Source organism: Uranotaenia lowii, chromosome 1 (assembly GCF_029784155.1).
Source record: "Uranotaenia lowii strain MFRU-FL chromosome 1, ASM2978415v1, whole genome shotgun sequence".
Classification (NCBI taxonomy): domain Eukaryota; kingdom Metazoa; phylum Arthropoda; class Insecta; order Diptera; family Culicidae; genus Uranotaenia; species Uranotaenia lowii.
The window spans coordinates 47332339-47357747 of record NC_073691.1 but is presented as its reverse complement, the minus strand read 5'-3'; the positions used below and the strand labels follow the sequence as shown (position 1 = coordinate 47357747).

Here is a 25409-nt window from a genome sequence, read left to right as displayed (position 1 = left end):
AAGCTTTCTTTTCCGTTCCGGTTGAGTAAAACTTGTTTCAAGTTTTTTTTGTTTTCAATTACTTTTTTTATATAGATTTCTCCGTCCATGCATATCGGTACAGGCGAAATGAAGATGGCGACACCAGTCATTCGTGTTCACTTTTTTTTAACATTGAATAGTGCGCGCACATTTTACTCTCGTTCATATGATTGTAGTTGCATCTGTTGGTTTTTTTTGTTTGTTTTCTATTACTAATTGTTCCTATAGATCCGAAAAATTTAACAGCAAACAATTAGACCTACCCGATTAAGGGTCAGTTTCGACTATTTTGTGTTAACGATTTTACTGTTTTTTTTTTCTTTTTTCTGTTTGCGCCTATGTATTATTGAGTAGTTCCTATTGGTTTGTTCGAACGCATGTGTTGATGTTGTTTGTATTTTTGTTTGTTTATACTATAGTGAAAAACTGGGTTAAGTTTGTTCGGCTTCTCTCAACGTATTGGTGTGTTTTTATGTATTTTTGTGTGTGTGCATTCGATTGTTTTTTTGATATTTTTTGCTGCCCTACAGAATTGATTCGCGTTATACTTTAAGATGTGTGTCTATGAGTGTGTACATTCAACTATTGTGCTTTTTGTTTGTTCTTTTTTTTATTATTATTGTGTGAATAAATACCGTTTTTTTCTTTTCTCAGCTACCGGATTCGATTACACCGTTTTTCTCTCGATTCATTCTAACTATGGCTAGCTACACGGACACGGAATTAAAATTAGATATAAACTAAAAGCCTAACATAAATTATATAACCTGTATAAATTTTATACAATGTTTAAAAATTAAAAGGCGTTATTCATTTACACGATTGCGCTCAGCTTGATTGAGATTTGCTTTTTTCCTTAATTTTTTTTCTTCACTTGGAATAAGTAGTTTGTTGTTTTCGATAAACTGCAAAACAAACTTTTTGCGGTATTTACAGTTGTTGTTTTTTTCTCGACTGATTGTTTCGCATTTGCTTAAGTCCTTAATAAAACAGAAATAAAAACCGACAGCTGATGGCAGGATCGATCAGACTCGGAAGTAGCTAAACGTTCTAGCTAAGTATAAAAAAAAATGCTTTACAATAATACACACAGCAGGGATTTTCAACCCTTAGGGTAGCAGGGTTTTTGAAAAAGTGCTAGTGTTTTTTTCCTCTGCACTTTCTACCTGGTTATCGCTGATTAAGGCAACTGGACATAGGTTTTTGATTGGTGGTTCGGGGGTTTAAGCTTTTCCCCCAGAAGAATAGTTTTTTTTCGCTTGTTTAAAACTTTCCTAAATTTTAGCTGCTTAGTTTGTACAAAAAGAATTGTGTTTGCATTGTTGGGTTTTCGATAGATGGAAACAAAAAGTTTGCAACTAAGCCATTTGTGGTTTGAGCTTTTTAAACTAAAGATCATTTCGGGTCTTCCGTCTTTCATTTGAGTCAAAAACAAAAAGGTTAAAATCTTATAAGCTTAAATGTTCGATGGTTATAAAAAGCTAAACATTCGATTACGTTTTCCATTTGGGTTTAGTGAAATACTGCACTGTTGTTTCAGAAAAAAACGTATACTTCTTGTATGGCAGTGAGGATTATTTTTTTTAGATTGATAGTATTGATGACTTATCTTTTGAGACTAAATTTAAATTGAAAATTGATATCTGAATCTGGATTCATTTTTCTTTAAAAATAAACTTGAATTCTGAGCAGCATTTTCAAATCTGAGTTTAGCTTTCTGAGTATTTAAGACATTTTTCTAAATTCAGTTCAGTTCTAAATTCAGAAATTTAAATTTTGAGTTCCTGAACCTGAATTCTGAATTCTAAATTCAGCCTTCTTAGTTCAGCATTCTCGATCCTGGTTCTGATTTTGGTCTTCTGAATGCTATGTTTAAAGTATTGAGTCGTGGATTTTGAGTCCTAACTTCCATGTTTGAGTTCCGAATTATCTATTCTGAGTTATGAATTGTGAGTTCTGAAGGCTGAGTTCTTCGGGATAATTCTGAGATCCACATACTAAGTTCTGAAATTAGATTTCCGAATGCCAAGTCATGAGTTCTAAAATCTCAGTTTTGATTTCAGAATTTCAAGTTCTGAATTCTGAACTTTGAATTTATAAATCTTGATTTTGGGTCTTGAGTTTTGAGATCCGAGTTCTGAGTTTTGTGTTCTGATTGTTAAAATTTTTAGTTCTGAGTTCTGAATTCTAAGCCCTGAGTTTTCTTAGTTATAAATTCTGTTGGGAGTTTTGAATTCTATGTTTAGAGTTCTAAGTTCTAAGTTCTGAATTCTAAACTCAGAATTCTGAGTTTCGAAACCTGACTTCTGAGTTTTGAATTCCCAACCATGAATTCTGATTTATGAACTCTGAGCTCAGAAATCTTTGTTCTCGATTTTCAGTTCCGAATTGTCAGTTCTGAACTTTGAAATTTGTGTTTTTAATTCTAGTTTTGAATTCTGCATTTAGATTTCTGAATTGCAGTTTTGAATTATATTTAAGAGTTCTGGTTCTTATCACTGATTTCTGAGTTCTAGTGAGAATTCTGAGCTTTAGTTCTGGGTTTTTGATTTCAAATTTCAGAATTTTGAGTTCTGACTTCTAAATTCTTGACTTCAGCGATTCGAGAACAAGATTTTTTTATTCTGAATTTTATGTTTCGACTTCTTAGTTCTGAATTCTGATTTCTGAATTCCGATTTCTAAGCTCTAAGTTCTGAATGCTTAGATCCAAATTCTAAGAGCATTTTATGTTCCAAATTCAGAGTTCCAAATTCTTAGTTCTCATTATGAGTTTTGAAGTTAAATTACTGAATCTTAGTGCTGAGTTCTGAGTTCTAAACTCGAAGTTTTGAATCATTTTGATTTCTCAACTTTGAGTTTGAATCCTTAATTCAAAACTCATAGTTCAGAATTTTGAATTATGAATTCTAAGAATTGAATACTGAGTTCTGAATTTTAAGTTCTGAATTCTGCGTTCCTAATTCTGAGTTCTCACTTCTGAGTTCTGCGTTCCAAATTCTTAATCTGAATTATGAGTTCTAATCATTGGATTATGGATTATGAGTTCTGAATTGAGAATTCTGAATTGTGAATAAGAGTTCCTAATTCTGAGTTCTGAATTCAGAGTTCTGAATTCAGAGTTCTGAGTTCAGAGTTCAGAGTTCTGAATTCCGAGTTCTGAATTCCGAGTTCTGAATTCCGAGTTCTGAATTCCGAGTTCTGAATTCCGAGTTCTAAATTCCGAGTTCTGAATTCCGAGTTCTGAATTCCGAGTCCTGAATTCCGAGTTCTGAATTCCGAGTTCTGAATTCAGAGTTCTGAATTCCGAGTTCTGAATTCCGAGTTCTGAATTCCGAGTTCTGAATTCCGAGTTCTGAATTCCGAATTCTGAATTCCGGGTTCTGAATTCCAAGTTCTGAATTCCGAGTTCTGAATTCCGAGCTCTGAATTCCGAGTTCTGAATTCCGAGTTCTGAATTCCGAGTTCTGGATTCTGAGAAGTGAATTCTAAGATGTAAATTTGGATGAATTCTGAGATCTGAATTATGACTTCTTAATTCTCATTTCTGACTCCCCAGTTCTGAATTCTGAACTCGAATTTTGAATCTGGATTCTGAAGCTGAATTTGTATTCGTTATACTGAATTTGAAATCCTGACTTTGAAATTTTTAGTTTTGAATCTATACTCCCAATCTAAAAGCTGATTTTGGTTTCTGATGGATGGTTTCAGAATTACAATTTCTTAGTTCTTATTCAAAAATCCAGAGTTACCAGTTTGAAGTTCTGAATCAAAAAATTCTATCACCCCGAAAAATAAGCCAGCAATACTATATGTAGGTATTTCATAGAAACAAGTAAAAACTGAAACGGTGAAACACAAAACATCAATAAAAAATCATTTTTCGAGGAATTACCCTCGTAATCTCATCTAGTCTCAAAGATAAAACCATAGTTTAGGGAACTTTTTAACTTCCCAAAAAGTTAAAACAAAAAACCATAATGTAAGTAAGTACAGTTCCGGCCCTAAAATTGTTCCTGGTGGTTAGTTGATCGGATCGATTGATTAATTACTTATTGGTGGTTAGTTTTGGGCAGTTTTACGGTAGGTATTTATACAAAAATTTGTGCTCTTCACTTTAATAAACCCTTCTTTCTGTATTAGAGTTTTTGAGATCGTTCGAATAATAGTTCTGTTCTGTGTAAGAATTTTGTCCCTAACCTGCGCTGTATTGCACCACCTCTTATTTTGTTCTGATTAACTTTTCCTTTTATCTAAGCTTTCTTACAAATTTATCGAGACTTTCGTGTTATTTTGAACATCTCTTTTTCGTCAGTGAATGTAAAATTGTATGGCTCAATTACTAGTAGTTAAAATTTTACACGTTCCTCTTAACAGTTTTTTTTTCTCGTACCCTTATATAGTATTGTACACAACAGCATTGCATCGTTCTAACTTTTAACATGATTTTCCATAGTTTTCTTCTTCTTTAAATCCTACCTTAAGCTTTACGTTGATTCCACTTCTAATATTTCGAATTGTTCAGGGAATGAACGTTTCTTCCGAAAATTTCTCTAGCTCGTCGTAAGTAGGTCATTAGCTCTACACAGAGTCCTTAAGTTTAATCGTTTTGGGGAGCAGTCTGGCTCGCGAAATTTCGAACCAGCAGCGCTCAAGTAGTTAGGTAGTACAAAACTAAATTGAAATATTCTACAGTAAAGAATAATAAAAATCAGTCACATTTTTGATTATGATTATGATATAGTTCCTAAACGCTAGCGCGAAAATTACACTAAGACCCTCATTCAAACCGCTTTTGGTAGAATTTTCCCGAAGAATGTTCCCACCTTTCCTCACTTACTTACTTAAAGTTTAAACTACCTACAACATTCTCACCCGACGAGCGTTCACAAACATGCTAAAAGTTTCCTCACGGTTAAATTCTCAATTGTAAAACTTTTTTATCACAAACATGTTTCTTACAGCTACTGGTGGCGGCCGGATGGACTTTGCCATTTGTCCCCGGAGTGTCTCCTCGGGGCAGCAGCGCCACCATCATCCGGGACTCCTATCAGGAAAGCTGGTTGTCACTTTTGCTTCCGGCTAGTCCCGGCAATCCGGAAGATCCACCGACAAAAGCCACTCCGCCGCCTTTCCCATTCATCATCAACACTCCCCCGTTACATAAAGCTTTAATCCGGGCCGGAGAGCCACCAAATTTCGGAATACCCTCATCGTCATCTTCCGAACCCGCCAAGGTCGTCGCCGAACTTTTCGCCAACGCCACGTGGTGATGATGATGACAATGGTGATGGTGGACCCCCCGATCTTTCAAACGACCCTCCAGCTCATCGAGCATGCCCTCGCAGGAAGCCGAAGCGTGCGGTCATACGAAGGAGCTGAAGCCGGGAAGTGGGGCCCGCGATCGGGCCATGTTGTTCATGATGATCTGCCCGCCATTTAGGCTCATCACCGCCGAGCCTTCCGGTTCCGAGTCGGTGTAGCTCGAGTAGTTGCGGACCGGTTTCTGCCGCTTCCAGGACTGTCGCAGCGAGTCGTTCACGTTGGCGTAGTGGTTCACGAACGAGTGCGGATCCGATCGGACCGATTCGTTTTCGCTTTCGGAAGCCTGAAATGGGGAAAAAGGGGAAAACTCGTAAATTTTTCAGTATTTCAGTTTATTTTAGTAAACAAAAAAAAGTATCTAGATGGACATTCGATAATAAGTTGGAATATAATAGGATCTCCTTCAAATCTAATCTCTACGTCAACTGGTGTCCTCAAGGCAGTCATTTAAGTCCCGTTGTATTTTTAAACAATTCTACGAAGTTTCGATAGTTTTCAGAAGGCTAGTTCCAATATTTGCATGTTATAACCACTGAGAAATAACCCTTTAGAAACACTCTAAGATGCTTAGGTAGTCAGCTGATTTTTTTTTCAAAAAATCCATTTTAGTTCATGCACAATGCACATGTAAAATGTGCATTCAGAGTCTGAGGGAGTTTCCCAACTCAACATTGCTTCACTAGAAAAAGTTATTTGAACATTCTGTTACATGACGTTTAGTGTAGTTTTTCGTCGAGAAATTGAGTCAGCTACGTGCTAATTCCTTCCGACATAATATTATTGAAACGTAGATAATCGCTCATGATGTACACCAAGAACTATGAGATCAAACACGTTCAGAAACAAAAGGGAACTCATAAAAGCAGCTAAGAAGATCTAAGAGATAACTCCCTCTGCAGGTTTGTCCAATAAGTTCAAATAAGGAGTGTATTTATTCGAAAAAATGCAACACTTTGTTTTGTAAATATCTTTTGAATGCATGGATGAAAATCTATTGAATTTTCAGAGAAGCTGTATAGAAATGTAATTTCTATATATGCCATTTTTTTTGTTACGTTCTGTTTAGTGGTTTTTGAGATAGCGTCCTATAGAGAAGTTTTTCAACTTTTATTTTTGGGCACCACGTGCGCCATCTGTAATGTTTACTATGAACCATCTTTTTCTAAATCAAGGCATTATGTTACTACGTTTTATGTTTCCTGAAGCATGACGTTCAAAATAAATAAAAATTTGAAATTTGGTCTAAGTTCCCGCTAAAAAGTTTGTTTTGCTGTCAAAAACAATATTTTTCAAAATAGCTACTAGCGGTCCAAATATTTTGCGCACGGTTTGACCTCCGTATTTTGTTTATTTTACCGGTGGGCAGCTTTTCTATCTTGTAGAAATGAGGTAGAGATGGTAAATGAGAAAAAAATTACCACGAACAGGAATCGAACTCGAGCATACCGATTACCTCTCCGACATCTAACCAATAGGCCAAATCGTCGGACGAAACAAGTCAAGCTGTAGTTCTATTATTCAGTTGACTTCATCGAGTGAAATTTGCTGCAAGATTCCACAACAGAAAACGCTCATCGTGCCTCGATTAATGTTGCTTATACTGCCCCAGTTGGGGTTCTCATTATGCCCCTACAGTGATTGATTTTCAGCTTACGGCAAAAAATTTTTAAACGCTTTTTTAAACGTGTTTATCTACTTTTTCAAGGGCTTGTAATATAGCTCAGTTGGCAAGTCCGTTGTCTCCTGAGCCGATGTCCGCGAGTTCGAGCCCAAGAGTAAATATTTATTTATTTATTGGGTTTATATCAACGGATCACGTATTGATCCTAATGATTAGACTTAAAAGTAACATTAATATAAATTAACAAAAAAGTATAAACTACAGACTACACAGTTCTTAACAACGCTAGAATTCTACTTTTAAACATATTCCTGGAAGTCGAAGAGCTCTGAAAAACGGTTGAATATCCTTGTAATACCGATCAGGGCACTATTGGCTCCATAGTTGTTCTGGCGAAGAGAAATGTGAAGCTGAAGGTTCCGATTTCTTAGTCCTGGAGGTCGTACGCACAGGTTGCTAGTTTCCAGCAGCATGGGGCAGTCTATATTCGAAGCCAGAAGATCGGAGACAAATAACGCTCGAATGGTAGCTCGCTGGTATCGAACACAGTTGTACCGCATGAGTTTTTCAATAACTGTCCGCCAACTGCAACGTTGATATAAAGTCGCGAATGCCATAAAGATGGTAAAACGACTATAATCGAAACAAAAAAAAATCTACTTTTTCAAGTATAATCCAGTTAGGAAATAGACTTTTTCAGTGTCTGAACACGAAACAATTATATAAGTCACATATTATAGCTGTTTCCTATGGTTAAAAAAGCGTCTTTCATAAGGTGGCCATTATGCCCTTATTTCCCCTACTCATTGTAAATATATCAGAACTCGAACAATTTCCAAACGATTTTGCTCAAATTTGGCACACAATAAAATTCTCGATGTCATGAGATTTTTTCAAGATTTCTATAAGGTTCACCGTTTCTATAAAGGGGGCTCCTATACAAAATTTTCAAAACATGATTAAATTCTGAACCCAAGTTTTGAACAAATTTGTTTCAAAAATGTTAATAAATAAATGCGTTTTAACATAATGAGATGATTTATTGATTTGGCAAAAAAGGTTTGATCTTATTATATGTTGTAATGAAAGACTCTTTTTATTAAAATCATAAGGGCACGCATCTGTATCTATAAAAATGAATGTTTGTCTGTCTATCTGTTCCCTGTAGACTCAAAAACTACTGAACCAATCAATTTGACATTTGATATGTAAGAATTTTCGGGATCGGAGATACTTTCCAAAATAACCACCCCCACTTAAAGGAGGGGGGGCTTCCATACAATATCAACAAAAATATGACACTGTTCGAACATTTTTTGGAAACTACTGAACTGATCAACGGGAAGTTTCGTGTGTAGCCGTTTTCAAGACCGGGAATAATTTCTGCAATACTTCCAAATCTATCTAATTACAATAAGCGGTGGTTCCCATATAAAATTAACAAAAATATTACAAAATCTTCGATGGATTTTATTTCAAAAGTTGATAAACGTATACGTTTCGCGACATAATTGAATTGACAGATAATTTTTCACAAAACTAGATGATATATTGTATTGATAGATGCTTCATATATTAATGAATGAAGATTCTAATATTCAATAAATGTTACATACATGTTATTTAGGAGACACGAATGCCAAAAAGAAGGTAAAGTGTCGTTAATAAAAAAAAATACATGTTATTAACAAAATCCATGTCTGAGTGTTTTCATAGAGTTTAAAACACTTTTTTAATGTGTTCAAATTTACCTGTATTTAAAAACTCCTTCCACTTCACAAAGAGGCGATTTTGTTTTTAAGTTTAAAAGGATTATTTAAAGTATTGATGATCTCTCCTATTGTGGCTCATTAAATCTTCGAACATTCAAGTTACGTTGAGATTCAAGACCATCTAGAAGCTCAGATGCCACGAAAAATAGTTTCCTTTTGAATAATGTTGAAATTTTATTTCAATTTAGTTTAATTTATATCATTTAAAAAAATTTAAATTTTTCCATTGAAGGGGTAACATAAAGAGCGAACACGAAATCATTGCGACACCGAAAATGTCATGCCTATTTTCTTATAATGTTTAGAATCAAGTCTTTACAAAGTCTTTACAGTGTCATCCGGTACCAGTTTTTCAGTTTTTTTTCCATTTTCTTAAATGTTTTTCTCGTCTTTGACGGGTTTGACAGGTTCATGCCCTTTGGAACAAAATGGACAGAATAGACCTCATACCACTCACACATGACCCAGGACAATTTTAGAATAGTGGCATGATGCCAAATCTGGCCAAAATGGCGGAGCTTCTCGAGGCACTCAGATTTGTAGATCTTGCCATTCACTGTGCCCTTTGTCACTAAAGGCTCACTCCTCAATCCACAAGAGCAGATGGTCTGCTTATGATATTTCGAGATATTTGGAGGAGAACTTCGACGTTTTCTTCTTCTAAAAATTTGTCATCCACATCGAACTTGCTCTTGCCGGTAAAAAACTCCAACCCCGGAATTTGCTTAAAATCGGCTTTTATATACTTTTCGTCGTCCATCACACAGCAGCCATATTTTGTCAGCATCTTCTCGTAGAGCTTCCGTACCCGAGTTGTAACCGTCGATTTTTGCCGCTCATCGCGATTTGGAAAGTTCTCAAACCTCCATACGACTTCGAGTTTGACAGCATGTAAACAATACACATTAATGAGAAAGTGTGCAAAATTTGGTTGATTTTTACCCAATGGTAAAAAAGTTATGCCCTGTTGAATGTGTCGCGATAATTTCACGTTCGCCCTACAGCACACCGGGTCAGCAAGTTATGTCATAAAAAAAACTACGTTTCATTGTCAAAAATAAAAAAATATTCGATTATTTTTATAAACGCATCTCGAAGCAATCTCTGAAATCATTGGATCTAAAATGTCCTATTGTAGGCAAGTGATATTCCAAAATATTGGATCAAAACGATTCAAAAACAACACAATGTTCACAGTGAAAATTAATTTTGTTAATAAATTCGGAAAATGTGAAAAAAATATTTTTTTCCGAGTTTATCTACAATCGACAACAATTGGTTTTTAAACATTTTTTCATGGAAAATGAATAATTATGAAATTTTCGACTTTATTTTCCACTTTCTCGGTTTCGACAACAATTTTCTGCTTCAGTTGGCAACAAATTAAGTGAGCATATTCGATTTTAAGCGCACCTAAATGCATTTTAAAAAATTTTCCCGAAAGCTGAAAACCAGTCATTATAGAGGCATAATGAGAAACCCCCCGAGGCAGTATGAGCACCATTAATGAAGGCATAATGAGCATTTTCTGCCGGGGAATCTAGCAGCGAATTCGACTCGATGAAGTCAACTGAGTAATAGAGCTACAGCTTAACTTGTATCGTCTGACGATTTGGCCTATTGGTTAGATGTCGGAGAGGTAATCAGTAGGCTCGAGTTCGATTCCTGGTGGAGGTGATTTTTTTTCATTTATCATTCATGATCATCACCATGATTGCACTAAACGGTGAGGCGTAGATTCATCAAACAAAGCAATAACAAAATAATCAAGGTCTGTTTGTAGAATTCAAAGAATTAACACATGCTCATACACTATGTTTTGTTTGACGGATGATGCTTTGATGCTATTAGCCGTATAATGTAACAGTTAAAAAAATCAATCATGAATGGTATGTGCAAAAAAAAATCCTCTCAAACAGGAATTGAACCCGAGTCTACTGATTACCTCTCCGACACCTTACCAATAGGCCAAATCGACGAGTCAAGCTGTAGCTCTATTATACAGTTAACTTCATCGAGTTGAATTCGCTGCTAAATTCCCCGGCTGAAAATGCTCATTATGCCTTTATTGAAAGTGCTCTGTTCGCCTCTAGTGAACAAATTAAAGTAAAAAAGCGTTTTAAAATTGATTAAAGTGAAAAATCAAAAATTTTATGATGTTGAAAATTGAGAAACAATGTGTAGATCATGTTGCAGTGCGTACATTTCACATCAAGATGATTTAAAGGTCATAAAAGCTTATTTGGTGGTGCTCAAAAATTATAATATTTTCGTCACTTGAGAACCCAGCTGCTTATTATTTAATATTTCTGTAAAGATGAGAAGGATATTTCTTTTTTGGTTAAAAATTAATACTATGGATAGCACGCAACAAATCCTTATGAAAATTTGTTTAAGAAAATACCTACTTATATAGAAAAAAGGAGTGCTCGTTATGCCCTCATCTCCCCTACTACATCGGGGGGTTTCTCATTATGCCTCTACAGTGACTGGTTTTCAGCATTCGGCAAAAATTTTTAAAATGCATTTTTAAACGTTTTTATCTACTTTTTCAAGTTTCATCCAATTAGGCAATAGACTATTTGAGTGTCTGAACACGATACAATGATGTAATTCACATATTACAGCTGTTCTCTATGGTTAAATAAGCATTTTCCTTAAGGTGGCCATTATGCCCCCATCTTCCCTACCCATCATGTATATCTATAGTATTGCAATGAAACTTGATTTTTGTTCCAAGAGATTCCATAAGCCAAACACTGGGCGCACATATTTAAAGGATATCAAGGCTATCTTGCAAATTCGACTAGGATTGGAACTGATGTCCGTCAGCTGAGAAGACTTGAAAACTATCCTCTAGGCCACAGGCTGCGGTAAGTTGTTTATTTTATTTAAAAATTTTATTTTGGTTTGATCTAGTGCCAAAATACGACAAAATCATGAAGATTTACTTGATAAAGACCACCAAAGCCCAGAAAATATATAAATTTACAATAACTCCGCATCGCTAGATAACATTTACTGAAATCTCAAATTATCCACAAAGGCTTACTTTTCTTCACAAAACCTCAAAGTGCATAAATACACTTAAAAACGGCACAAGTAACAAAATTACAAAAATTCCAGAATTATAAAAATTTCAAAAATATCAAAACTACCACAGAGACAAAAATTACAAAAATAACCAGAACAACTGGGTACTCGGTTAAAAGATATAGTAGCTTCTGTTATTTTTGTATTTTTGGTTTTTTTTTTCAAACATTTAAATCACTTATGCAATTTTTGTCATTTTTGTCATGTAAATTTTTATTATTTAAAAATCTGTGTGATATGATTATTTTCTGTAAAATGCGAAATGCGAATCTCACACTCAAATGAAAATCTGTATATTGAATTTAAAAATTCCATTCTAGTTATGAAACCTGAATCTAAGTGTTTTTTTATAAAGTTCAGATAAGGATTTCATATTAAGAAAAGGGGTGTCATACTCCCGGAACATAAAAACTATATAAGTAAGTAGTAAAATGCCTTTTAAATAATAAAATTTATATTTTATTCATTGAAATTCGTTGTCAATTTGTGGAATTTGTAAAAAAAGTGGAATTAAAAATATATGCTCTCAAATTTAAATATTAGATTAATTCTTTGTTTTGTGAGGGGTTTTCTAAATACTCCGTAATTTCAATAAACACTTGTTGAAGTTGACATATTTAACAAGAAAAAAATAAACATAGCTCTTGACTCATTCCAATTTGATGATGATCGCACTCTATTTGTCTGGTTCTATGTTTCACTTTATGCTCCCATTACTGTTAGCAATTTTATCAACTTTATGTTTACAAACATGCTTTCATTCATCAGAAAAAGCCCCTTCCGAAGTCTATTGCAGCTGTCTGCACAATCAGTTCGTACAGCTCAGAATCGAGGCAAACTTTTGATGAATCATCAGTTCAGTCTGTCGTTTTGTATGTTTGGATTCGGTTGAGTTTACTGATCCTCAATCTCGGTGAGTCCCCCGATCGGAGAGACGAGCAGAAAAGGCGACAGTGTTGAACTCAACTTTAAAAGATTCGACAGATGAATTGTTTTTTTTAAGATTGATTAAGTTTTAAATTTTTTTGGAGAGGATTGTTTTTAAAAACACAGAATTAAGATTTCTGTACTCAGATTTCAAATTTTCTTATTCAGTTTTCAGAGTTAAGAACTGTCCCTTGAAGTACCCCTGTCAAAAGCCAACTCCAATGTTTGTATGCATAAAAGATCCCACAAAATGATAGCACGTCTCTGTGTTACCATCAGCCGTTTTTAACGACCAGCCGAGCCATCGACTAAAGGGATCACTCAGTTGCGTTCGGAAGGTCAAAATGAAAGGTTGTTGCATTCTGGTGAGCGGTCTGCTGCTTCTGGTCCAGGTTCAGGGGGCTTGGCTATCGACGAAAGCATCCAAGGAGGACAAGCTATCCGGCGATATTTCCGTCTACTTCAAAACGTCGGAAGATGATAACAGCATCCAGCCGTTCTGGTCTGACGCGGAACCGATCCCAATCAAGGCCACCAAAACCGTCGGAACGCAGCTGGTCTATACCGTTGGCAAGCGGCAAGTAGGTGGGTATTATTTCCTTAAACTTTTAAATAAGTTCTGAGATCCTCTTACTAATAATGAATGAATTTCATTCCTAATCCCTCAGGTGATCGATTGGTGGCGACGACGGCCGATTCGAAAACCTATTCGACGTTGCAGGATGTGACACTGAATTTGGCCTATCCGCAGTCCGGATTGGGAGCCATCGTGACCTTTGCCCAGGTTGTGGTCAATCAGAGTTCCAACATCGGTAAGGGTTATGTGGTGGCCGGAGGGATTGGCCAGAGGTTCATTCATCTGGTAATCGAAGCTCACAGTACTCAGTATTTCACCTACAATGCGCAGATTTATGGAGTTTGATGGACGACTTGAAGCGAATCAACTTTGGGGACTTCTAAACTCTAAAGAACAATAAACAATGTGTTCCAAAATTTTCAGATTTGGAGTTCATTAGATCCGAAACTTACAAGAGCATGGAAATCAAGATACAATCGAGGAATAAAATTCGTTTATTTGATAACGTTTAAGATGGCAATTTCGTCTTTTTCCACTGGAAGGCTAAATCAAAACAAACAATCAGCAGCTGTAGCCTGAAAAATCAAAACTATAAATCGGCAGCAGCAGCCTTAAAAATCTGTGCATCCTAAGCCTATTCCGTCTTCTGCATCAGAAGACCAAATCAAAACAAACAATCCAAAGCAGTAGCTCCAGAAACCTGCGCTTTCTAAGTATTTTTCCACCACAAGGTTAAATCAAAACAAACAATCAGCAGAAGCTGCTTCGAAAATCTGCGCTTCCTTAGCCAATTCCGTCCTTTTCCACTGGAAGGCTAAATCAGAACAAACAATCGACAGCAGCAGCCTTAAAAATCTGCGCTTCTTAAGCCAATCCGTCTTTTTCAACCAGAAGGCCAAATCAAAACAAACAATCCAAAGCAGAAGCCTTACATATCTGCGCTTGCTAAGCTGATCCGTCCTTTACCACCGGAAAGCTAAATCAAAACAATCAGCAAAAATATCCTAAAAATCGGCACTTCTAAGCCAATTCCGTCTTTTTACACCGGAAGGTCAAATCAAAACAAACAATCCAAAGCAGTAGCCTCAGAAACCTCCGCTTTTAATTCTTTTTCCACCGCAAGGCTATATCAAAGCAATCAGCAGAAGCTGCTTAATAAATCTGCGCTTCCTTAGCTGATTCCGTCCTTTTCAACCGGAAGGCTAAATCAGAACAAACAATTAACAGCAGCAGCCTTGAAAATCTACGCTTCTTAAGCCAATCCGTCTTTTTCAACCAGAAGGCCAAATCAAAACAAACAATCCAAAGCAGAAGCCTTACATATCTGCGCTTGCTAAGCTGATCCGTCCTTTACCACCGGAAAGCTAAATCAAAACAATCAGCAAAAATATCCTAAAAATCGGCACTTCTAAGCCAATTCCGTCTTTTTACACCGGAAGGTCAAATCAAAACAAACAATCCAAAGCAGTAGCCTCAGAAACCTCCGCTTTTAATTCTTTTTCCACCGCAAGGCTATATCAAAGCAATCAGCAGAAGCTGCTTAAAAAATCTGCGCTTCCTTAGCTGATTCCGTCCTTTTCAACCGGAAGGCTAAATCAGAACAAACAATTAACAGCAGCAGCCTTGAAAATCTACGCTTCTTAAGCCAATCCGTCTTTTTCAACCAGAAGGCCAAATCAAAACAAACAATCCAAAGCAGTAGCCTTACAAATCTGCGCTTGCTTAGCCAATCCGTCTTTTTCCACTGGAAGTCCAAAACAAAACAAGCAATTAACAACAGCCGCCTTAATTATCTGCGTTTGCTAAGCCAATTCCGTCATTTTCAACAGAAGGGCCAAATCAAAACAAACAATGCAAAGCAGTAGCTTTAAAAACCTGCGCTTTCTAAATCTGTTTTCCACCGGTTGCGCATCCTTAGTCAATTCCGTCTTTTTCCACCGGAAGACTAAATCAAAACAAACAATCCAAAGCAGTTGCCTTAAAATTTGCGCTTTCTAAGCCAATAAGTCTTTTCCACCGGAAGGCCAAATCAAAATAAACAGCAACAGCAGCCTTAAAAACCGGCGCTTTCTAGGTCTTTTTCCATCGGTTGCGCTTCCTTAGTCAATTCCGTCCATTTCCACCGGAGAGCTTCATCAGAAGAAATAATCTACAAAAACAGCCTTAAAAATCTGCGCTTGCTAAGCCAATTCCTTCTTTTTCCACTGAAGGCAAGAACAAAGAAAGCAATCAACAATAGCGGCCTTAAAAATCTGCGTTTTCTAATCCAATTCCGTCTTTTTCCACTGGACGACTAAATCAAAACAAACAGCAGTACGATACAACAGTAAGCGTTAGAAATCTGCGCTTCCTAAACCAATTCCGTCTATTCCCACCGGAAGGCTCGATCAAAACAAACAATCAGGCACAATATCCCTAATCATCTGCGCTTCTTAAACCAATTTCGTTCTTTTCCATTAGAAGGCTAAATCAGAACAAACAATCAACAGCAGCAGCCTTAAAAATCTGCGCTTCTTAAGCCAATCTGTCTTTTTCCTCCAGAAGGAAAAATCGAAACAAATAATCCATAGCAGTAGCCTTGGAAACCTGCGCTTTTTAAGTCTTTTTTCCACCGGAAGGCTAAATAAAATAACAATCAGCAGCAGCAGCCTTGAAAATCTGTGCTTCCAAAGCCAATCCGTCCTTTTCCACCGGAAGGCTGAATCAGAACAAACAATCAACAACAGCAGCCTTAAAAATCTGCACTTGCTAAGCCAAATGCATATTTTTCCACTGTAAAGCTTAATCAAATCAAACAATCAACAGCAGCAGCCTTAAAAATTTGCGCTTACTTAGTCAATTCCGTCCTTTTTCACCAGAAGGCTAAATCAGAACAAACAATCAACAACAGCAGCCTTAAAAATCTGCGCTTCTTAAGCCAATCCGTCTTTTTCCACCGGAAGGTCAAATCATAAATAGCTTTTTGTAGCGACAGTCTTAAAAATCTTTGCTCCCTTAGCCAATTCGTCTTTCTACCGGAGACCGAAACAGAAACATTTTTTTTTTCGTAGCGACAGCCTTAAAAATCTGCGCTCCATGTGCCAATGCGTTTTTTTTTACCGGAGGCTTGGTCAGAAACAAATTTTTCGTAGCAGCAGCCTTGACAATCTGCATTCACGCTTGAGACACAAGCAACCCCTTCCCTTGGTCATGCCTTGCTGAAATTTGGCATGTAGTAAGCTTAAGATAAATTTAAGCATTGCTTTCTATAGATACTAATATAACTGCAGTTGGTTAAAATGTTCAAAAATGCAAACATTACTGTTTAAGAAAACTAACCATAACTTTTTCCATTCTCTATCGATTTTGATGAAATGAGAAAATCAGATTAAAATGTCTAACTCGATGGTCTAAAGGTGTCGATAAAACAAAATATATTTCCAGAAAAAAATAAAAATAAGTTTTTACTACAGCTAGTCATTGTTAATTCCTTCAATAACCTTTTGGACTGAATATATCTTCAAATAGTTTCTAGCGAATGATGGACAATGTTTTGAAAAGAAAATTGTAATTTGGGGCTCAACTAATTTTTAAGAGAAGTTAAGTTGATTTTTGTTTATATTACCTACTTAGTCACATTCGTAAAATATTAATTTTAAAATAAAAAAAAATAGAAGAGCGAATGCCAAAGTAGTTCTAAACGTCTGGAAAACGTTCAGTATTTCGGAACGTTAAAAAAACATCAGTCTGTATAATGAAGGCCTTCAAACTGAGTCCTAAATTAAAATAGGAGTTAAAAATGAAAGATCAATCAAACACCGCTAAGTATTCAGAATCTCTTTAAAGGATTTCCTACCACCGTGCAAGTACAAAACAATTTCAGACGAAGAAATTTCACCAGGATCACTTGTTTCGTAAGTATCGTAGAACGTTTAAAGATTAAATCCAGAAAAGACTCCATTCCCCTTTCTATGGAAAGTACAAAGACGGGATCGAACGTATCGGTGTTTCATCAAAACATCTCGGAAACGTCTTTGCCTATTATGTATTTCAGTTGAAAACTCTCGTTGAAGTTTGAAAGGAAAAGTAATAACCACAGCCAGACGTCCCTTATACGATCATAGACAAGCAAACTGTGAATAATTTACAGTTGGATTTGAAAAAAAACTTAAAACCACCTCTAAGTATGCAAATATCTACCTTAGGGTAAACGACCATAGGGATCGTTTTTAAGTCAGATTAAGTTCTCAACCTTTTTGTAGACCGAAGTGATTCAAATCTTTGAGAACCGTGTTTTTTTGGACTAGCCTTAAGTCCAAATTATGTGATAAAAGAATGTTTTACCAAACTTAGCTTATAATAAATATTTCCAAGTGATTAACGGCGAAATATTCATTACTTTAAATTAACAATCCTCTCCGCTTGTTTGTGGAAATACGCATCAGGAGCGCTCTGGCGATCGTGTGCCGTTAAATAGCCGTACAATTAGCAAAAACAAGTCAGTTTAAAGGAACAGAATGAATCGTTATCAAGTGATTATTTGTAGTTTGCTAGTTGTGGCGGCACTTTTGTCGGTCGAAGCCCGACCAGGACCAGAAGCCAGAAATGTTGGACATGGGAAGCATTTCAACAGTGACTTGTCTCCGATCGCAGATTTGGAGTTTCCAAGTGGAGATACTGAAGAAGGATTAAAGAAAGATGCCAAGAATAGGTTGGCGGTGGTGATGGTTAAATGGGGGCAAAGGCCAAAGCCAAGGGGTTAAAAACGAGCTTTGTCAATTGTGTTTCAGTGAAAATAAGAATCAATAAAAACAATTGTTCTCACATTTAAATTGATTTGAAATATCACAAAAACTCACCGCTTCCAACTGTTCTAGCTTCTACAATTCCAAAGAGGGAAAGGCAATCAGAAAAAACGAAATAAGGACATTTCGTCAGGTTCAATCGCCTCTTAAAAATCAGACCAAAACTTCTAGTAAAGTCACTCACCTGCGAATCGCTGGAACTCACTTCCGAGGGTTTCTCGGTAACGCTACTGTCGTCCGGGTTTTCGTCGTAGCACTTCAAGCTTTCCTCGTCGCTGTGATAGGCTACCGAGGCCGGCGAAGGCCGAGGTGGAGATTTCCCTAGGGAGGCCGCCGCAGCTGCCGAAGTTTGTGGCTTCCGGCTACCCAAAATGGTACCGGTTCTTCGGCCCAGCGTTCCCCCGTTGGTTGTGAGGGTACCATTGTTGCTGGTAACCCCGTGGCGGGATCGATACAGCTCCAGCGCCAGCTCTTGCCGCTCGTCAATCGACATGGCGATGGACTCTTCGAGAGTTTTCTGGGCTTCTTCTGCAAAAAAATTCGAGAGAATTACAGTTATATTTCTGGTCGAGTTAACAGTTGTACGCGATACTAACGTTTGTACTTGTAGCTTTTGCTTTTGACGCAAAGCACCGCGATCACCATGATGATGATCACGATCGAGGTGGCAGCCAGGGCCACCATGAACCAGGTTTGTCGGTAGAAGGGTTTCTGCTGCAGATAGCCGTACTCCAGGTACAGCTTCGATGGCGTAAGGATGGCATCCTCCGAGTAGACCGGACAGCTGATGCCGTACCGGTTGTAGGCGATCACCCGGAACTTGTACGACGTCGAGGGCAGCAAACTCTGGAAGCTGACGGTGAACTCTTGGATGGGACCATTGGTTGTCCGGGCTACTGTTTCCCAGCGGGAGTCGTCTTAGGGGAATTCAGGGTTTTGAGGTTAGAAAAATGTGATGGAAAATTAGGTTCAACATGCAGAATAACCATTTCGAAACGAAAATGCGATATTTTTTTAATGAACAACATTCAGTGTTAGAGATACAAGTGTATTAGTAAAAAACGATATAGTTAACTCATACTTTGAACATCAATAATCAATACAAACCATAACGTGAGCGCCATTGTGAACACAAAAGCTTTTAACGAACTTCGACACAGAAGCTTCAAAATGATCTGGTCACCATATTGGTAAGTTTTAAAGTACTGTTTCGACACCGTTTGGCCCCGCTGATATTCCCAGATTTGAGACCTGAAACCTGAGACCTAGAACCTGAGACCTAAGGCCTGAAACCTGAGACCTATGATCTAAGACCAGGACCTGAAACATTAGACCTGGACTTCAGATCTAAAACTTTGAACCCGGAACATGCGATTTATAATCTGAGACTTGGACCTGAGACCTGGACGTGATACTTGGACCTGAGGCCTTAAGACCTTAGACCCAGAACCTGAGATCTGTGACTTGAGCCCTGTACTGTTTCGACACCGTTTGATTGAACCCCGCTGGTATTCCCAGATTTGAGACCTGAAACCTAAGACCTAAGAGCTGAAACCTAGAACCTGATATCTGAACCCGGAACCTAAGACCTCATACGTGAGACCTCATATCTGAGACTTATGATCTAAGACCAGGAACCTAAGACCTGAGATCTAGACGTAAGACCTAAGACCTTGAACCCAGAACATGAGAAATAATATCTGAGACTTGGACCTGTGACCTGGACCTGAGACCTTAGAATCGGAACCTGATAACTGAGACCTGAACTTGAGACCTATGACTTGTGTGTCGATTTCCTTGGCCATTTCCGGTTTTTCGGCTTCACTTTTTGCCTAGGGTTTGGCCTTCTTCGTCATTTCTAATTTCTCCATTTTGCCTTCCTTCCTTCGGAAGCCGAAAAAGAACACTCAGTGACTCAACACAGTAAACTCTTTCAAAACTGTGCGAGTTCACAGAATGTTCTATTCGCTTTACTGTTCGCCCTCCGACTTCTATCACTTTACAATATCTGTTAACGAATGAACAATTTTCGAAACCGCCTCGGTATTTATCTCTTTTTTTACCCCTACCACACGCATTCTGATGCTCATGGTGACATCAAAGAACCGAAAATACACCCGTGTGTAGGATATCCCACTGTCGTTGAGTATCCGAGTAGTGCCGCTTCCTAAAGGGAAAATTGCGGGGATAAGACTATACATTCCTCGTACACACTTAATCTTTTCTCCTGTGGTCGGGACGATTTCGTCCTGTATTTTCAACAGCTGAAATTACAGGACGATTTCAGGACAACAAAACAGCTCAGGAAAACAACTGTCAAATTCGCCTGTATCTTCGAAACGGTTTTCTCCTGTGACTTGCAGGGACTTTGGAAATTTTCCTGTGAGCTCGAAACGGTTTCCTACTGTGAAGTGTATTCCGCTACCCTTTCCCCTGGTTCGATTTTTTTTTCAATTTAAAATAAATTTCAATGCATTGTTTAAAAAAATGAAACTCAATTGTTGTTAAAACAAGTTCAATATATTTCAAGCAACTTTTTCTTCTTTATTAGTACATTTCACATTTTTTGCACATTTCACTATTCTTTACAATCATAACACACAAACAAATTTCTTTTCTGTAAGTAGAAAAAGAAAAGATTTCCATTATTTTCATTACCCAAAGCTGAATGGTAAAGAAACTTACCTATGCGCCTTTCGCTCCATGGAATTTAAATGCTTGCGCTCCTGTTCCATTTCCAGGTCAGCAAATTTTCATGCCCATGTGGAAAAGAGAGAAAAAAAAACTTGTTGTTTTTTGCACGGGAGAGCAAGAGAAAGAAAATTTGACAAGAATTGGATGTCCCGTGATTCTGGAGAACACTGTCCTGCATTCACGGGGATACATTAAGTTTCTGTGCTCTCGTAGCAAGTTTGACTTGGATTTCAGGAGAGATAAAGCGTCCTGAGATTCGGGTGAGTTTCCTTTCGAACTTCGTTTAAATTGAGCAGCTTTCCCGTGACACAGAGATTCATGGTCCCGAGCGAGATAAATGCAATCTTAGTGTGTAGCGTACCTCGCGGGAAGAGGGTTTACTACTGTAGAGGGATAGGTTCTCGATGCTGGGCGAGCCCTCCTTTTGGGAAACATCCGAGTCGTAGCGTTCAAATTCCCGAATATTTGCCGTGACAGGCGCGAGTCCAGGACAAACTGCTCTCGATCTAGCACAGCACGGGCAGAAAAATCCTAGAGTTGTCAGCCAAAGGGATAAAAGAAGACCGGACAACGGTCGGAGTAGACTGATCCCATCAACGGTTTGAAGCTACAAAGATTAGGCAACATCTTCTACGTAGCGGATGCCATAGGTGCACCGCGTTTGTGCGTGGATCATCCTTCGGATAGTATCTGAGAAGTGCGGTTCCCAACGACCGAAGCTGCGGGGATAAGACTTGACCTTCTTAGCAGTGAAAATCGTTGGGAAAGGGTTATTCCAAGATCGGGGAACGCATGTCTAGGATTAGCTGCTCTCGATCAGCATACGACGGGCATAAAGGTGACAAACCTCGAACCATGGAGATGAGGGGTCGGGCTTCGAGTCGTTAGAGGAAAGATCAGGCCTCGAATCTTCAGGAGCAAAGGTTTGTGTGGTCAACCGCGAGACTTTACGAAAAGAGGTCAGGTCTCGAGTCGGCCTTTAATCAATAAGATGAGTGGTATAAGTGGTCACCTCGAGTCATTACGAGGAGAGGTCAGATCTCGAATCGCCAGAGGAGAGACCGGGCCTTGAACCGTGCAGAGGAGAGGTCAACCTCGAGTCGATGCGAGGAGGGGTCGGATCTCGACTCGTTTGAGAAGAGATCAGGCCTCGAGTCGCGAAGAAGACAGGTTTATGTAGGAATCTCGAGTCATTGCCAGGAGATGTCGGTTCTCAAGTCGTTATAGGAGAGTTCAGACGTCGAGTCGTAAGGATAAGAGGTTTTGCTGAAAGTGATCTCGTTAATGAGTATTGCCTTGGAGCGCACTAGCGCGAATAGGGGGAGGTCTATTAAAGTATAGTGTGTAAGACAGTTATAGGTGGTAACTAGGTCTGTGGCCCCAGGTGGAGTTTAGGGAGTAGGAAGTACACATGGAGTGTATCATGAGTCTTCCCGATGTATCCATGGACCCAGAGTAGCGCACTGGGGGGACGCGGTGGCTCGCCGTGCCTTGGAGTACAATCCGTAAACCGGGAATTATCACCTGTGGTTACCTACTAAAAACAAAACCAGGAACCTGACCTAAGACCTTAGACTTGGAACCTGAGGCCTGAGACCTCAGACTTGAGGCCTATGACCTAAGACCTAAGACCTGAATCCTGAGATCTGAGACCTAGGACGTGAGCCTTTAATCCTTAAAACTGTGGTTTTAGACAGAAAGTTACAAGCATCGGGTTTCAGATCTCAGGTCTCTAGTTCCACTTCTAAGTTCTCAGTATCAAGACTGAGATTTTAGGTCTCTGGTATCCAAATGTTAGGTCTATGGCTTCAAATCTCAAGTCTAAGGTATCATGTCTCAGTTCTCAGGTCTTCGATCTCCGGTTCCAGATCTCAAGTCAGCTCAGCCCGCTAACCTGAATGCGAGTATTCAGTAGTTCAAGTTCACTGAATTCGAAGAGGCCACAGAAGTCGACAGAACAACACTAGATAGGCAACGTTTCTGAGCAATCTCAGAAAGACTGAGGACAACGAAAGTACCCAGAAAAGACCGTAACAGTCCTTCAGTGTTCGCAAACTTAGTAAAATTAAGCGTTTGAAGACATGAGCTGACAAAAAGGTCTACGAGCAGGGTGATTTTCGGAAGAATCTACGTGCTGTACTCGTAGATCACCGCATGAACGTTTTAGAGGTATTAAAAACATCGCCAGCTAGACGACCAAGGAAAGAATCAGTAAATTGGAAGAAAGTGGATATTCCACAAGGGTCGATACTCGGCCCGGTTCTTAGGGAAAAAATGTACAACAAACCTGTTGCGATGATCGCTCAGCGATAATCAAACTATATAGCAAGATTCGCGGACGACTTTGTCCTCCTCGATCGAGGAAGTATTTTTAGATAGCTACAATGGGTTATTGGACGTGATCCTAAGCCTGTTGTAAGCGCAAACTAATGGTATTGCAGACGAAGCGTGCGACATCGAGCCCAAACACGCAATACTGTAACTGATTTAAGAGAGCATAGCTTCAAAAGTCCTGCGAATAAAGCTGTGGGAATTGTGTGGTGCACGATCTCAAAAGAAACACGCGTATTAGTGCATCGTTAAAAAGCGCAATTTCAAGAAACGCTCGGCTAGCACCTGTCAGGTTATTTAAGGATCAATGTCTGCTGGCGTTTGGGTCTTTGACAAGATTTTGCATGCCGAAGACAGAATGTGTAGGAGCCTTGCCCGCTAAATTCACTACAAGTAAACTGGAGTTCACTAGAGTCGTAGAGACTATAGAAGTCAACCGAACACCACGTTAGGAAGGACGATTTCCTTCACTCGGTTTATCAAAACAGTGAATTTACGGACCGGAGGTATTCGAAAGATCAGGAGGACTCATAGGGTTGCAGTTATCTTTTTATTTAAGAGAAATACTGCAGCCAAGTCTACAGTTTTCCGACGGACGACATTTTTCTAACAGCAGTTCAAGTAAGCGTATTTTGAACCAGGAGTTGACTTGAAGATCTACAAAGGTAGATACTCAGCGTGGTCCTGTGGAACATATAGTACAGCAAGCTACTGATGATAAGTCTTCCAAGGGGAGAAAACTAGAAAGATACGGAAACGACGTTGTCCTTGGACATTTTAAAGTATTGGACATTGGAGAATTGGATGTACTTCAAGGACTTCAGTTTGGCTTACCACTAAACCGAGATGATGCTGATCATCAACTCTATCTTAAAGTTTAGATTCAAAAGCCACGTCCAGTACGTCTGCAAAAGAGCGGCTATTGCAACATTGTCTTTAGGAGACCATTCCGAACATTTCGACTGTCCGATGTTTAAGAGGAATTGGTATTGTCAAGTGTGACTTAATATTTCTTGCAATACGGTGTAGCAGCTCTGGGCCAATAGTGTAATTTGCGGAGACTCTACCTACATATTAACTCTATTTAGCTAGAGAAGAACGTTTTAAGATAAGACAAAATATGCGATACATGCAGAGAGCAAGGACCCAGTCAGCGAGAAGGGAGCGTAGAGTGCCCTACGCAAGTGCGAGGTCTGCCCTCTGCAAGGCAATTAAGACGAGCAGTTCCCACAGCACGAGGAAGTCAGATCCCATATGAATGGGATACGCCCATCAACAGAGGAGGTCCAGCTACTTGCCACCGTAGCGATCGAGAAGGTGGAAAGTTAGATGCGCTCCAAAAGCTTGCGTCTGGCTCGCCACAAGACCGACATGGTGCTGATCACTAACCCGATTTCAGCTTAAACAGGTAGGATTGCAGCTAGATCGTGGACAATCGAATTCAAGCGTGCGACCAAGTACTTGGGGTTGATGAGCACATGCACACACCCGATGTGCGGAAACATGCCAGAAAGGCCTCGATGTCCAACTGGTAGCACCTGTGGGACAGGTCGGAACGCGGCCGGTGGACCCATCGCTTGATCCCTAACGTCGGAATTTGGTTGAATCGGAGACATGGAGAGGTGGATTTCTGCATGACATACTTCTTGACTGATCACGGATGTTTCATGCAGTATCATCATCGGTTCGGATGTGTGGCCTCGCCATTCTGCCCAACCTGCGGTGACACAGTTGAGTCACCAGAGCACGTAGTGTTCAACTGTCCGAGGTTTGAAGGAGTACGCACGACACGACAGCCGCCAGCATTGTGCGAAGGATGTGTGAGGATGCCAATACTTGGCGCGGGTTCAGTGATGAGTTCACCCGAATCATCACTGTCCTCAAGAGCAGTTGGAACCAGCAAAAGTCCGTGACCGGTGTAGGGTGACTTCTTCAACAGGAGCATATGAGCACCGCCACGGAGTATCTCAGTAGAACGCGCTATCTATGACGGGTGTTCGGGGCGAAGACTAGACTAGTCTAAACTCAGACTCTGAAGTTGACGAGATTTTCGAAAATGTTGCACTGTATAAGTAGTATATAGACAAGATAACAGCCTCCCCTTGATACAGTGAAATCTAGGAGAAAATCGGACAAAACAGCCGGGTTGGTTTTAGTGGGACAAGGGCTAATACGACCAAGATTTTGACATTTGTTAAGTTCACATCAGGAGGCTTAGCGCAAATACTTAATGAAACCCTAGTCTTCAGAAGGTCTTATGAGCGT

At 38.9% G+C, this 25409-nt stretch overlaps 2 protein-coding genes across 9 annotated transcripts in view; one reads left to right on the top strand and one right to left on the bottom strand.

Annotated features, from left to right (window-relative positions):
- Positions 1 to 48: 48 nt before the first annotated feature.
- Positions 49 to 25409, bottom strand: part of LOC129750125 (protein sidekick) — a 59972-nt gene continuing 34611 nt past the window's right edge. For 4 of the 8 annotated variants that reach the window (XM_055745373.1, XM_055745382.1, XM_055745356.1 and 1 more), the window contains 4 exons: positions 18716 to 19036; positions 18304 to 18647; positions 18174 to 18194; positions 49 to 5628 (listed from right to left, as the gene is read on the bottom strand). In XM_055745373.1, coding sequence (XP_055601348.1) covers positions 5386 to 5628; positions 18174 to 18194; positions 18304 to 18647; positions 18716 to 19036 — 929 coding nt within the window. In that variant the 3' untranslated portion in view covers positions 49 to 5385. The remainder of the gene's footprint in view (positions 5629 to 18173; positions 18195 to 18303; positions 18648 to 18715; positions 19037 to 25409) is intronic. The other 4 variants (XM_055745365.1, XM_055745393.1, XM_055745400.1 and 1 more) reach the window with 1 other exon arrangement.
- On the top strand, positions 13043 to 13757 carry LOC129750164 (uncharacterized). Its single transcript, XM_055745418.1, has 2 exons — positions 13043 to 13343; positions 13427 to 13757. Exons 1-2 carry the CDS (start codon positions 13103 to 13105, stop codon positions 13678 to 13680), a joined length of 495 nt encoding a protein of 164 aa, XP_055601393.1. The 5' UTR covers positions 13043 to 13102; the 3' UTR covers positions 13681 to 13757.